The 14,804-nt window shown below is 50.4% G+C and overlaps 1 protein-coding gene across 9 annotated transcripts in view; it reads left to right on the top strand.

Annotated features, from left to right (window-relative positions):
- The window catches only part of LRRC27 (leucine rich repeat containing 27), a 56,405-nt gene that overhangs the window by 14,599 nt on the left and 27,002 nt on the right, over positions 1-14,804 (top strand). For 8 of the 9 annotated variants that reach the window (XM_026448230.1, XM_026448231.1, XM_026448229.1 and 5 more), the window contains 4 exons: positions 2,719-2,777; positions 4,964-5,116; positions 8,767-9,139; positions 12,322-12,468. In XM_026448230.1, coding sequence (XP_026304015.1) covers positions 2,719-2,777; positions 4,964-5,116; positions 8,767-9,139; positions 12,322-12,468 — 732 coding nt within the window. Of the gene's footprint in view, positions 1-2,718; positions 2,778-4,963; positions 5,117-8,766; positions 9,140-12,321; positions 12,469-13,048; positions 13,403-14,804 lie in introns of those variants that run through there. The other variant, XM_026448234.1, reaches the window with a different exon arrangement.

Genomic DNA, 14,804 nt, shown 5'->3' with positions numbered 1-14,804 from the left:
GTACATCTGCTGAGCCCGGCCAGCTGCTTGTGTCATGGGAGCTGCATGGGAGCTAGGTACTCTCTGGGCAGTTGTCTACCCTGTCCTCACGGCCTCCGGAAGCTTCCGAGCCTGTGGCTAAGAGTGCTTTGGGAAGGATTTCTTCTTCACGTGATCATCATCTTCTGGGTTTAGAATCACTGGGTGCTGTTTTGTCCACAAATCATTTTAGCCTTACACAGTTCTGGAGAGCAAGTGCTACTCAGAGGATGTAAATGCACTAAGACCTGTTCCCATAACTGCTTGTCTTTTCCCTGAAATAAGTATACAGTCCTCAAAATTTGAAATTCTTTGATTTTGCCAAAGCTGGCTGCCTCATGTTTTTGAAGATGCACTTTTATTTGTGATTTGTAACCCATGATAACGTTCCAATTAGATCAGCTACAGAGCTGAGACATATTACTCAGAAATGCAAAGTGATTATGGGCTTATTAAAGCCTTAAACCTCTCGAAACATAATTAAAACAGTGACGGTGTTAGCGTGCCCCCTTCTCAGTGTCTTGGATGTGTGAGCTTGCTTGCAGAGAGAAGGTGTGGGAAGCGTGGATCAGTTCATTTACCTCCTTAGGCAAACAAGTCCAACTCAGTATTTACTTTTATATGTTCATTTTAAAATCAATGAAACAAAAGAATCAATGGGTATGCTTTGAATTATTGATAGTATTTAAGGAATTAACATTTATAAATTTGTCATTTAAAGTGTTTTCAGAATATTTTAATAATATTATTACATAAGGTAGAAAAACGCGTGCTGTACTTTCAGGTTAACAGTAAACATGCACCCCCTGCAATCCCTCTCAGGCAAAACCCAACCCAGCCCCACCCAGCAGCACCTGAGTGGCCAGGACCTTTCTGCCTTGACAAAGCCCTGGTGCTGGAGAAGCCGAGGGCATGGCGCTGCCCTTGCTGCCCTCCTCAGCATCTGGAGGCCTCTGTTCGCCTTCTAGAGAGCAGATGCTGTTCTTGTTGGCTGGTTTGATACGAGCAAAATTCAGAGGGAGTAAACCAAAAACAATGAACTGAAAGAACCACATCGAAATAATCCACTTTTGTGCACTTCAAGAAAAGTTTACTTCATAAAGTTTATTCCTTAAAAACTGTAAGTAACAGCCAGGCACAGTGACTCACGCCTATAATCCCAGCACTTTGGGAGGCCGAGGTGGGCAGATCACAAGGTCAGGAGTTCGAGACCAGCCTGGCCAGCATGGTGAAACTCCATCTCTACTAAAAAGTGTAAAAAAACTAGCCGGGCATGGTGGCATGTGCCTGTAGTCCCAGCTATTCGGGAGGCTGAGGCAGGAGAATTGCTTGAACCCAGCAGGCAGAGGTTTCAGTGAGCCAAGAGCACGCCACTCCACTCCAGCCTGGGCCACAGAGTGAGACTCCATCTCAAAAAAAAAAAAAAAAAAAAAAAAAAAAAAATCAAATAACCAGGAAAATCCAAGAAAGTAAATAGAAAGAAAATTGTCTAAACCTTAAATAATCTGATTTTCCTGTAGGGTAATCACAAAATTAAACATAATTTAAATGAGGGTTGGGCATGGTGGCTTATGCCTATAATCCCAGCACTTTGAGAGGCTGAGGCGGGAAGATCACTTGAGTCCAGGAGTTCAAAACTGGCTTGAGCAACATAGGAATACCCTGTGTTTACAAAAAATACCAACATTAGCCAGACATGGTGGCACACACCATTAGTCTCAGCTCAGCCAGACGTGGTAGCACACACCATTAGTCTCAGCTACCTGCAGGGGCTGAGGCAGGAGGATTGCTTGAGCCCAGGAGGCAGAGGTCGCAGTGAGCAGAGGTTGCAGTGAGCCGAGATTACGTCACTGCACTCCATCCTGGGCAACAGAGTGGAGACCTTGTCTCAAAAAATAATCATCATAATTAACTGCGCAAACCAAGAAGCATAGTACAGTAAAAGGTACAAGATAGAGTTTAATAGAATATATGGATTTTTCCATCATTCAGCTAGTAAATGTTTACATTCTTTCCTGTCTGTCTGTCTGTCTAGGCATCCATGAGATATTTGGGGCTGCATTTTGTAAGGATGTTACTAGGTGTTAAATGAAAGTAGGTGCCTTCCCGAAATGCTGCCTTAGCTGAGTTTCTTATGTAGAGGCTTCTCAGAGTCCCATCTCCAAGCAGGGCAGGATATACTGTGCAGCGGAAGTCTCTCAAGCAATTTTGGCCATAGAAAACTTTTTTCACAGAGCATCATAAAACACTGGGATTCCTCACAGCACATCTCAGGAAAGACTGGTTTACAGTGAGGTTATAACTGGAAGGTATGAAAGCCTAAAATAGAGGTTCTGAACTGGGGGAGGTTTTGCCCCCAAGGAGACTGTTGGCAAGGAGACATTTGTGGTTGCCACACCTGGGGGTGGGTGGTACCTCTGGCATCTATTGGAGAAAGGCTGGAGGTGTACAATACCCTGCAAAGCAGGGACACCGCCACCCCTACGGACTGCCTGGTCCCACGTGTCAGTGGAGCAGGGCCTAGACCTGTGCTTATGTTTGGCAGCAGACCATTTGTGTGTCCATGTTGTAAATTTAAGTGTGTCTGTATTGAAGTTGCCCCTGAAAGAGAAGAAAAATGAAGAAACTTGATGGTATATTTTGGAGATAGTCATTTAATTCTCTGCTTTTTAATTTTTTTTGTTTTGTTTTGCTTTAAAGGCATTTGAAAACTTTGCTTTTAGAAAGAAATCCTATCAAAATGTTACCTGTGGAGCTGGGTAAGTAATAAAACAATAAAAAGATGATGTTAAAATGCCATCTTTTGAACTTACCAGACCTTATAGTGGAAGTGTCAGGCACGACAAAGGAGGGTAAAGCTAGATATTTTTAAAATCCTTCCTACTTCTAGGACTAAGATAACGTAGCTCTCAAGAGCTGTTGATATAGCACGTACTGTTCGTATGGAGGTGTGACATGGGAGCCTTGTGTGAGGCAGAGTCACACAGGTAAGGAAACCGAAGGCCCTGCCCACACCTCTGCAGGCCCCGCGTGCTGTCTCCGCTGCATCTCGCTGGCCTTCCTGGGAAGTTTGACCCCTTACGTATGTTCCTAGGCCTCATCACGAGCACTTGTGTAGACCTCGGAATCTAAACACTCAAAACCAAAGGCATACACTGACAGACAAATCAAACAAGCATAAACTATCGCAGAAGCAAGTTTTCTGACCTTTAAAATAACTAGCAGAAACAGTATAAATTTGTCTGACTAGTAGCCCAGGAAAAAATGTCTAAAATTCTGAAGGCATTTCTATTATGAACTTGAAAAGCATTTTGGAGAACTAATTTATGAGTATTCGTTTATTGATAAGTCAGTTGCTACCATGTGGACAGTATAAAAACAGACACGTATACACGTGGGTACATAAAAGTACAAACATTGAGATTTTATAGCTTTGATTTTATTTTTAGCCATGAATCGGGTAAAACTCACCAGTTTAAAAGAACAGTTGAGACCATGCACAGTGGCTCATGCCTGTAATCTCAGCACCTTGGGGCGCCAAGGCGGGAGGATCCTCTGAAGCCAGGAGTTTGAAACCAGCCTGGGTAACACAGTGAGACCCCATCTCTACAAAAAGCAAAATAAAATAAAATTAGCCAGGTGCAGTAGTGCGTGCCTGTGTTCGTAGGTACTTAGGAGGCTGAGCGGGGAGGCTAACTTGAGCCCAGGACTTCAAGGCTGCAGTGAGCTCTGATTGCACCACTATACTCCAACCTGGATGACACGGTGAGACCCTCTCCCTAAAAAAAAACAAACAAAAAAAAACACAAAAGAACAGTTGGGTTAAATTGTGCCTTTGTAAATGGAACAAGTTATGGCTGGAACCCTTCCACAGGTTTAGAGAAAACAGAATAACAAATTTATACCTCAGAGAACAGAGAGAATTCAAGCTTTTTAAAGAAGGAGTTTGGGTGTGTTTGAAGACTAAAAATGGATGACAAGATAATACAAAGTCACTTGCCACAGGATTTGATAAGGAAACTAATTTCATTTAGATAGGTAGCTTCTAGTTTAGTCTCTGTTTTCCACCTGGACCGTGGAGCTCAGGGCAGAGCCCATTAACGGACAGGGCCAACAAAGCGTCTGCAGTTTTTAGATGCTAATACTTACCCTATGTGAAAAGCAAGCACAACTGAAAGGCAGAACAAATACCCCAAATCTAAGCATCCATCTTTCACACTGAACCCTGGCTCCCCTAAACTGGGAAACTCCACAGGACTAGGGCCCCTGCAGTGCTTCCCCAGTGCTCCTCATCCCAAGGACTTCACCCTGAGCCTGGGGAGCGACCCAGCCCCCATCAGCCCACTGCCCACCATGGGAGCCTTATCTCTCAGTGGCTATCGTTTCCACAGCCTCCAAGTGTTCAAATAATTTCCATTTTTAGTGACATTTCACATTTGTGGAGCCCTTGTATTCTGTTTTCTTCTAATTAAACACAATTTTCTTCATTTGCTTGAACATATTTAAATGGCTACTTTGAAGTCTTTGTTAAACCCAACATCTGGGCCTCCTCAAAGACAGTTTCCATTGTCTGCTCTTTTCCTGTGTGTAGGGTACCTTTTCCTTTTCTTTGCGTGTCTCATAGTTTTATGTTGAAAATGGGCATTTGAGATAATATAGCAACTTCGTATTCTGAATTTTACAGAATTGTGACGGTGGTTGTGGCTGCTTCTGTTTGTTTGATTTTATTTATTTGTTTTTTGATAACTATCCTGGTCTTAATTTGTAGAATCTGTCTCCTGCAGAGTTACCTTTAAAGCAGATCTTTGACTCTGTTAACATCATTGTACCCCAAATACTGAATAGAATCATATTTTAAAATGTGAAAAGTTACTATTATTGGTTCCTCATTTTCATTTCAAGAATGGTATATAAAATGCTGGCAGTTTTTTTTTCTCCACTGCAGGGCGTGTAACCACGTTGAAAGCACTGAACTTAAGACACTGCCCTCTGGAATTCCCTCCTCAGCTCATCGTGCAGAAGGGATTGGTGGCTATCCAGCGCTTCCTGCGGATGTGGGCAGTAGAACACTCTCTCCCCAGAAATCCAGCTTCTCAAGGTTTGTAGGAGGTGATTTACGACAAATCACATTAACGTTGAAGTTACAGCTTTTTAAAATCAGGTTAGAACCTATCTTCTCTTTAATAACATCCTGAGAAATACAGGAGCCATGCGTCCTCTGCTGAGTTGACACAGTGTACACTGATCTCAGGCCAGCCCAGTCATCTCTGTGTCTTTTCCTTGGTTCTGTAAATCTGGGCACATTATAGATCCTGTCTTGAGTGGATTTTCATAGAATTTTATTGTGATTGATCAAATGAAACAGTTATCACCTCCAAGCCACCCGCGGGCAGCTGCTTCAGGGATGACTCGATGCTCCATTAGACACTCGACGCTCCACCGGACACTGGACGCTCTGCCAGAGACCTGATGCTCCGCCGGAGACCCGACGCTCTGCCGGACACTCGGCGCTTCATTAGACACTCGAGGCTCCATTAGACACTGGATGCTCCGCGGGACACTCAACGCTCCGCCGGAGACCTGATGCTCCGCCAGACACTCGACGCTCCGCTGGAGACCCGACGCTCCGCCGGACACTCGACGCTTCATTAGACACTCGATGCTCCATTAGACACTTGACGCTCCGCCGGACACTCGACGCTCCGCTGGAGACCTGATGGTCTGCCGGACACTCGACGCTCCGCCGGACACTCGACGCTCCGCCGGACACTCGACGCTCCGCTGGAGGCTCGACACCCTGCCGGAGACCCGACGCTCCGCTGGAGACCCGACGCTCCATTAGACAGCTATTTTAAAATAAGCACAATGAAATGTCCTCATTCCTAACGAGGTACAAGGAAATTGGCAGGAAATGGCCCTGTAGACACGTTTTATCTAATCACCTTGTTGGTGGGTGCTCACTAACCTTTTCCATTCTTTCAACATACTGACCAGCCAGGTATTTTCAGATGCTCATGATGTGTTCTGGTCTTGAGTATGCATTCTAGTTACACTTGGAAAAAGTAAAGTTAAATGGTGATAAAGGAGAATCATAATGAAGGCTCGCCAAAAAAGTGCATATTCTGAAATATTTTCAGAATATTTTAAATTTTACTATTTGTGATGTACTTTGATACTTAAGAAAAATGCGTATGTTTGAACAATTAGCTGAGATAATTATATATGTGCTGTAATTGAACTGTGTAAATAATTAGGTCTTTGTAAATAACTGACCTTGCACTTTTGACCCAAATGGCCTCTATTTGGAAATTGTTTTAAATGATTAAGAATCAGCAGTTAAACCGGGCGCGGTGGGTCAAGCCTGTAATCCCAGCACTTTGGGAGGCCGAGACGGGCGGATCACGAGGTCAGCAGATCGAGACCATCCTGGCTAACCTGGTGAAACCCCGTCTCCACTAAAAAATACAAAAAAACTAGCCGGGCGAGGTGGCGGGCGCCTGTAGTCCCATCTACTCGGGAGGCTGAGGCAGGAGAATGGCATAAACCCGAGAGGCGGAGCTTGCAGTGAGCCGAGATCCGGCCACTGCACTCCAGCCTGGGCGACAGAGCCAGACTCCGTCTCAAAAAAAAAAAAAAAAAAAAAAAGAATCAGCAGTTGGCCCTGTGCTTGCTGAGTTGTTTGTAAACATATTTTAACCAGGTTGTAGCGTCCTCCATTGGTGCATCACACTGAAACCGCCTGGCTCTGGCACCCTTGTCCCTGACGCTGCCAGGATGTTGTGATAAGAAGAGGAAAAGAAAATTAGCTGCTGGACTGGAAGTGTGGAGGGCACTGGGCACCTGGCAGGAGTGAGGACAGGTAGTTGAGGGCATGGGGTGGCAGAGGAGAGGTAGGACCAGGACCTGGAGACAGCCGGGACAAGGATGGAGGTGCAGAACCGTCAGGCACAGCCAGAGCCAGGACGTAGGGGCTCAGGGGACACAGGCTCCGCTGGAGGATCAGGATAAAAAAGAGAAGTTGAAGGTTCATTCTGATTGAAGGAGACTAAAGGAATAGGAAACTGGATGTGATGCTTCATCCTAAATTGGATCCTGGGCCAGGACAAATATGATACAGGACATTACTGGGACAGTTATCAAGGCGTGAGGAAGGCCAGCCAGTGAATGACAGAAGTCAGCGATGGGACACTTCTGGTTTTGGTGAATCGCTATGGTGATGTGTGAGCGTCTTCATCTGAGGGTGGAGGGGCAGGATGTCTGAAGTTACCCTTGAATGTTTTAGGAAATGCATGAGCACCCCCAGACAGAGAGGCAGTGGCGGGCAGGCTCACGGGGGCGGGCAGGCTCACGGGGGCCAGGCAGCAGCGGCTGCTGATGGGGTGTGGGGCCCACCAACTTCTCAGCAGTGTTCTTGCAACTTTTCTCTAAGTTTGAAAAAAATACATTAAGTGACTGGTCAAAAATAAATATTTTCTAACTCTTCTCTATTAGTTTTTAGGGCCACCTGGAGTGATTTTTCAGCTACTATGTACATTTTTAGCACTTTGCCCTTTCAATTACTTTAAAACGTCTTTTTGCTGGCCGGGTGTGGTGGCTCACACCTGTAATCCCAGCACTTTGGGAGGCTGAGGTGAGCGGATCGTGAGGTCGGGAGATCGAGACCATCCTGGCTAACACGGTGAAACCCTGTCTCTACTAAATATACAAAAAATTAGCTGGGCGTGGTGGCCGGCGCCTGTAGTCCCAGCTACTTAGGAGACCGAGGCAGAAGAATGGCGTGAACCTGCGAGGCGGAGCTTGCAGTGAGCCAAGATGGTGCCACTGCACTCCAGCCTGGGTGACAGAGTGAGATTCCATCTTTAAAAAAAAAAAAAAAAAAGTCTTTTTGCCGGTATCCCATTTTTCCTGTCTGCTTACATTTTCATGAATTTCAGTTTTGTCTCTGGCCCCAACCACAGGCAGATTGTTCAAATATGCATGTTTCTAGTCACTTGTGCCCCAGGGGAAATTTTACAGCTTCTTAGGACATTTTGAAGCATGTTTGCCCATTTTTTAAAACTTTTCCTTTCAAACTTAAGACCCTGAGCATGCAGCAGTCAGGAGCGTGTGGCAGCCAGGGGCGTGATGTCCATGCACCTGTGTCCACTGCGATGGCCACCTGAGGTCTCACTCAGCCTTCAGGTCGTGATGGGTACGTGCTGGGAGAAGACTGGCCTCTAGGTCCCAGTGGCTCCCGAAGTGCCTGGAGCACCTCCCTGAAGTCATGTTTTGAGAAAGTCAACAAAAGCATCACCAAACAAGAAAAGCAGGCACAATGGGCTAAACATTACTTAGAAATAAAGATTCTAGTGATCTGAGGGGAAGCAGAAATGTTGATTAAATGTGGCGAGATTACCCTGTGTACACACACACAAAGTCCCTACAAAGTGGTAAGGCCTGTGTGGGAGGGTCAGGTGCGCCCGGCGGGGCCTGCATGGGAGGGTCCTGGTGTGCTTCTGGCAGTGTTGTTTCCATTCCCTCCGTGTGTAACTGCTTTGCGTGCCCTAGCATAGAAGCCTAGCATGGTGCAGGTGGGGTGACAGGAATTGTTTGGATTGACAGGGAATGTGGTGGCCATGGAGGATCTGGGCACCCCACCCCCCACCATCCAGGCGCTCTTCACAGAGAGGCGCCATCACTGGCTTTCTGAGTGAGTCATAGAGGAATGGCGTTGCTGGCAGCTGCTAAAGCGGTTTCTTCCTCTACCAGAGGCTCCACCGGTGAAAGAGATGACCCTCCATGGCCTCCCGAGCCCAGGATTGGAGTTGTCCAGAGACCACGCGTCTAACGAAGGAGCTGTGAACGCTCAGGGCCCAGAGGGGGCTGTGAGGAAAGAGAAGGCCGGCTTTCTCCCGCCTGTGGAAAAGCCAGACCTGAGTGAGCTCGGGAAGTCTGCTGACTGCTCAGAGCACTGGCCCAGCGAGGAGGAGATCAGGCGCTTTTGGAAGTTGAGGCAGGAGATTGTTGAGCACGGGAAGGCAGACACTCTGGGAAATCGGCTCTTACCGAGGGAATTACCTCCAAATCTCAAGGCGGCCTTGAACAATGAGAAAGAACTGCCAAAGCCAAGACACGTTTTCAGGTAAAACTTAAAAGCAACAGGGGATTTTCTTGATCTTTGCGAATTCATACAATTATTTTAAATTATCTTTTAAAACATCAGGTCCAGCTTTTAAAGTGTCCCTTCACATTGCCGCTGTTCACTGTGCGGCAAGTGCCGGTCCCGGGTTTAGGGTCATGGGGACCTGCATCAAGCCCAGAGCGTCTGTGTCAGGGCCCAGTCCATTCAGAAGCTGAGTTTGCCAAGGTTGAGGATGCACCCAGGGAAAAGAAACACAAGTGACAGTAAGATCTATGGCCTGTGCTTTCTCCAGAGAGAGCTTTGAGGACCTCAGCGTTTAAAGGAGAAACAATGGACAGCAGGGGAAGGAGGAAAGAGAAGTAAAAGTGGGGGCAGGTGGTGAGCCAAGTGGTCACATTCCTGTGGGGCTTCGATCAGCGCTCACTGAATCCACATTTTACCTGTGAAAAGAGAGGAGTTGGGGGAAAGGTCAGTTATGCAGAAAATAACTGGCAGCTGCCTGGGGACAAAAGGAAGGCAGTCACTGTGCAGCCCACTTCCCAAGCTTACCTTTCCCTTTGGCGCAGTGAGTTTGGGGCCAAGATTTTATTTTCCTTTCACACCCAGGGCGAGGGTCCCTGGAGAACAGGCTCTGCAGAGGCTACATGAGAGAAAAACTGAGTCATGGGTGTGGCAGGGCATGCACCTACACATATAGGAGGTGTGTATCTGTGGTGTGCATGTGTGTGCCTGTGTGTGTATAAATATCTAGAGAGAGAATGCTGCAAAATAACAGTTGGCGAATGTAGATCATGCATTCTCAAGAGGCACATTGTCATAGCCAAGGGGACAACAATGGCTTAAGGGGGTGCAGATTCTGGGAGGCCGTGGTGGTCTGTGGGCCCTCAGGCTCCACGCAGCAGCCAGCATGGGCAGGCGCAAGATGGCACCAGACCTTCCTGGAGGCGTCGGCACGAAGCGCTCACGGCCCTGGTCTCTCAGCTGTCCTGTAGGTTTGAACATTCAAAACAGAACAAAACAAACCTTGGAAGCATTACTAACAAATTAAAGTGTAGGATGTCCTGGCAGCACGCACGGCAGGTTCCCAGTTACAGCGAGGCCTCGGAGGCTCCAACACACTCGTGATGTTCTCAGTCCACACAATTGCATGGTGAAAGGGCAGGAATATGCTGGGCCTGCTGCTTAGAATCCTCTTTTCTCCCCTCCTCCCTTCATTTATGTATTTGTTGTTAGGAACTCCAATAATAGTTAATCCAAGTGAATTGTGGTATGTTTATTCATAGTACTTATAATTTGATCAATACGTCAGATGTGGATACTAGACACTAGCCTTCGGAGATTGCTTTGGGTGGCTTGGGAAGTTGGAGCAGAGAACTGGAGCCTCTGGCAGGAAGCCTCAACCTGGAGCCGGTGCCCCATGGTTGGGTGGGCCCTGAATGTTGTCTTCCCCTCTGCTGCCCCTGCCAGAGTGAGCCATAGCCACTCTGCCTCAGCTTTCCCACGGGGGTGGTTGTGATGTCACATGCATTATCAGGGCCTCCGTTTCCCCACTTGGTCAGGTTGTCGTGGGGTCATAGGTATTAAGGAGAAGCTCTGAGATTATAGCCCTGGTCCACGCTCGGAATGGTGGCCCTTCCTGAGGGTCTGGGACTCGGGAAGCTGGCACTGTTCTGTGTTCTCTGGCTGGGGAGCAGTGGGCATGGTGGGAGCAGCAGGCCCAGTCCGAGGTGACTTGCGTGGCCTGGGCCTGTTTATGAGGCTGAGTGCTCGTGTCCAAAATACTTGCAAGAAAAGTAATGTTATGTAAAAATCATAGCTGGTCGGTCCTGAAATCCCAAAATTATAATGGGAGGGAATAAAAGCATTCTGAAGGCATCAGACATGGAGCTGGAGTATGACAGAGCATCACTGCCCCAGCCTAATTCCGACATCCAGCAGGCCTGCCTCTGGGGCAGCTCCTCCACACTCCTCCGGACCCTGAGACCACAAGGGGAAACCTGGTGTTCCATAGAGCCCAGGCCACCTGCCCTTCCAAAAGCAGCAAGTTAAATAAAGGCCAGTGCCCAGCATGCACCCCAGCTGACCCCTGTCCCAGAGCACAGGCCATGCCTGCCTTCTCTGCTCTGCTGGGACAGTCACTGCTGTTCCCGTGCACGGGGAAGACGAGGGTGGGAGGTCGTGCAGCATGGGGGCGGGGGTGCGGACCAGCCTCCTGGGACGTGGCCACCAGGCATGACGCTTGGTTGTGGCCTCCCAAGATGTGCTGCTGGTGTGAGGCTTGCACAGGGCAGGCCGTGGAGTGGGATGGGCCTTTCTCCTCTGGGCGAGGTGTTGGTTCTGGAGGGAAGACCAGGCAGGGCTTCCAGTTGTGTTTCTCAAGCTGCTTTGGTGCAAGGGTCATGGCAAGGAGGTGTCACGTTCTGGAACCTGGCTGGCTGTCAGTCCTGGGCTCAGAGCCCCTGTCTCTGGCCGGGTTTTTCCCAGGCGTTTTCGCTGGGAGGAAACACTAGGGCACACCTATCAGCTCCCTCTCTTGGGCAGAGAGAGGGAGTCCCCAGCACCGTGAGACCCCACGGTGTTACTGGCTGTCCCCTCTGCTGTCCTGCGGGCTTCCCTCAAGGGGCACCCAGTATCTGACCCTGCCTGAATGTGCGTATGGAGGCCAGGCGCCTTCTGATGGCCTTGCCTGCCCCGCCCCTGCTCCTACATCACCCAGCGGCGGGATTCCGACCTGCTGCAGCGTCACCCCGTGCACCTGAACTCCAGGCATGTCACATCCTCCAGCCCAGGCGAGCTGCTGGCCAGGACCCCTGCTTCTGTGGGCATCTGTCCAGGTCAGACAAGGGGGTGGCATTGGTTTCAAGCAGGTCAGGTGCAGCTGCCAAGGCTGCATGTCCTTCAGGTGCATTTCCCAGGCTGACTGTCAAGCGTCCCAGAAAAGTAGCTGGCTGGCAGTGGGTGCATTGGGACAATGCTGTGCTGCCATCCATGCATCTTCATTACATATCCTGAAATCAACAGTCAACACTGTGGACTCTGTGGGGTGACTGCAGCTTCTAGTCGTGGTAGTTGTTCTGATGAGCAGATGAGCCACAGGCCCTCCTTTTACATTTCACATGTTGTATGAGTTACCGTCACAGGGTTTTGTTAAACATTCGGCTAAAAACACTCTGTAATTTTAGAAGGAACATGGCGTCCTCCAGGGACATCTTACCCGACCTCTTGTCACCGTACCAAGTGGCGATCCGAGCAAAAAGACTGGAAGAGAGCCGAGCGGCGGCCCTCCGAGAGCTCCGGGAGAAGCAGGCTGTGATGGAGCAGCAGAGACGGTGAGTCCACATAAGGCGGGGGTCCGCGCAGCCGGCCCAGTGCACCTGGAGCTGGGGCTGGGCTGTGATTTTATGGCAGCCCTTGTGGAAGTGTTTAGTTAGTTCTCCCCTCACTGATGCTGATCCAGGATCCATTTCTTCCTCACCTGGAAGCCAAGCCGCACGTGTCCCTTGTGGTCTGCAGCACCGTGCATGGGCTCGTTTGTTTGCAGCCCTGAGGCCTCCGTGTGGGGCAGGCACGGAGCTCATGGTCTGCAGGGCCTTGCGTGCATGGGCTCCCTTGTTTGTAGCCCCGAGGCCTCCATGTGGGACAGGCGCAGGTGCAGTGCTTGCGGTCGCCCGCTTGTGTCCGTCTTTGCCCTGGCTTCTTCACGACACCTGCCTGCTTCCTTGTCCTTTTCCCTCGTTTCTTGTTCTTCCTCAGTCCTTTCCTCCTCACTTTCCCTAGAGTGTCCCAGGCCCTGACATAGTCGTCGGGGAGGTTCATTCTTGTGTTGCTGTGACCACCACCAGTGCCACCACCTTGTGAGGTGTGTCGGCCAACGTGCTCAGTGGCCTCAGTGTCTTCTCTGTCCTCCAGCTCCACTGACCACCTGGCTCCACCCATCCCTGGGCCCCAGGAGTCCGGCCAGCATGGACCACAGCCATAGCACCCCTGTGGCCCTCACTTGGTGGTTGGCTTTGGCCAGTGGGGGCTCCCAGCAGGAGGCCAAGGAGGAAGAGGAGAGCGAGGGCCTCGTCTTTCTTGCCCGGCTTCTCTCTGAGCTGCCTGGAGCTGGCCGAGTCCAGCCTCTCCCTCCTTCTGGGTTCCGGCAATCTCTCCTTCCCTGGTCTGTCCTGTGGATAGCTGCAGCCCAGCCCTGACTGGCACAGGGCTCCTGCACTGCCCCTGTGGCTCACCTGCTCCCTCCCCAACATGAATAAACCCTCCTGAAGCCACCCCGTTGTGTGTGTGCTGTTTTCTCTCGGGACCATGTGATAGGGACCGTGTTTAGCACACAGATTCTGTGATTGTCCACAGCTGTCACCTGATGTCCAGACAGACACTGCAGTTGGTTGTCTTTTTTTCAGTAAAAATATGAGTGAGGTGAAGCCCTCCGAGCTGGTCCCCTGCCCTAGGCTGTCATATTGATGGGCAGGGGTGAGGCTGACTGACTGCTCTAGGGCTGTCCTAGGACATAGGAGTGTGGTCTGGACTGCTCCAGAAAGCCCAGCACTGTGGGACCAGGTCTTGCCAGCCACGGGCCACAGCTGCTGGGGCCCAGGGAGCACTGGGAAGGCTTTCCTTTGGTGCCCATCAGTCGTCCCACACTGTCCCTCGGGGTAGCTCTACAGAGCCGGGCCCGTCCCTCACTGCGAGGTGAGCCCCTCAGGACCGGCCCTGCCTGTCGAGCATGCCAGCTGCCCTCCCCCCTCTGTGTGCCCTGCTGCAGGCGGGTCCCACTCCTGTTCGGCTCTGCCAATTTCAGGGTACCATTTTCTGAAGTGGGGTGGCCCAGATACCTGCCCCGTTGACTCCTCTGGTATCACCTGCCCTGCCAGGAGGCTGCTTGTGGGAGTCCCATTCACCCACACCCTCTTGGCCACGGCTATGATGGAGGTGATTGTGGTGAGACCTTCTGCAGGCACAGCCCCTGCCTTAGGCTCTTGGGGCACCACCAACTGCAGTGGGCAGAAAGGGTACTCTCACCTCCAAACATCAGGCTCGGGCCTCGTCCCACACCTTCATGGAAGAGAAGTTCTTGGATACAAAGAGCAAGTGAACCGTCTCTTCTTTATTTTCCTGCCTGGAGCCCAGAGCCAGTGTCCTACAGTCTCCTAGTGAGCAGCTCCGCAGGCCTGTTCGGAGGGTCCAGACCCAGCAGAGCCGGCCCCTTCACATCAACCCTGTGAACAGCGTCACCCCTTTGTGTGACCAGAAGACAGTGACACTAAGTGGGGGCCCTCGTCCAGGAGCGCAGCGGGGCCAGTGCCACACATGGTGCTGAGTGGGGACATGGGGGGCACCAACCTGGCTGGGGCTGGGGGTTGGGACCTGGGACCCACTCAGGCAGGTGTTAGGACATGGCCTTACCTGAGGCAGCTGGTGAGACCACCTGTGCCCTGAGGTGGCACCGGGGGAGGATACAGCCAGGCTCTGATTCCTGGCAGCACTGACTCAGGATGGAACCCTCAGCAGAAAGGTAGTCAGATGTGGGCCGTGGGCCAGGTGGAGCCTAGGAGGGCTGAGCTGCTGTGACCGCAAGGAAGGAAGAGCAGAGGTTGGGTGGAGGCGTCGGGGAAAACCCAGGCTGGGGCCCCGGCATCCAGGATGATGGGAGAGACCCGAGGAGGCC

This window comes from Piliocolobus tephrosceles, chromosome 9, assembly GCF_002776525.5.
Source record: "Piliocolobus tephrosceles isolate RC106 chromosome 9, ASM277652v3, whole genome shotgun sequence".
NCBI classification, from domain to species: Eukaryota; Metazoa; Chordata; class Mammalia; order Primates; family Cercopithecidae; genus Piliocolobus; species Piliocolobus tephrosceles.
This window is presented reverse-complemented; position numbering and strand designations above follow the sequence as displayed.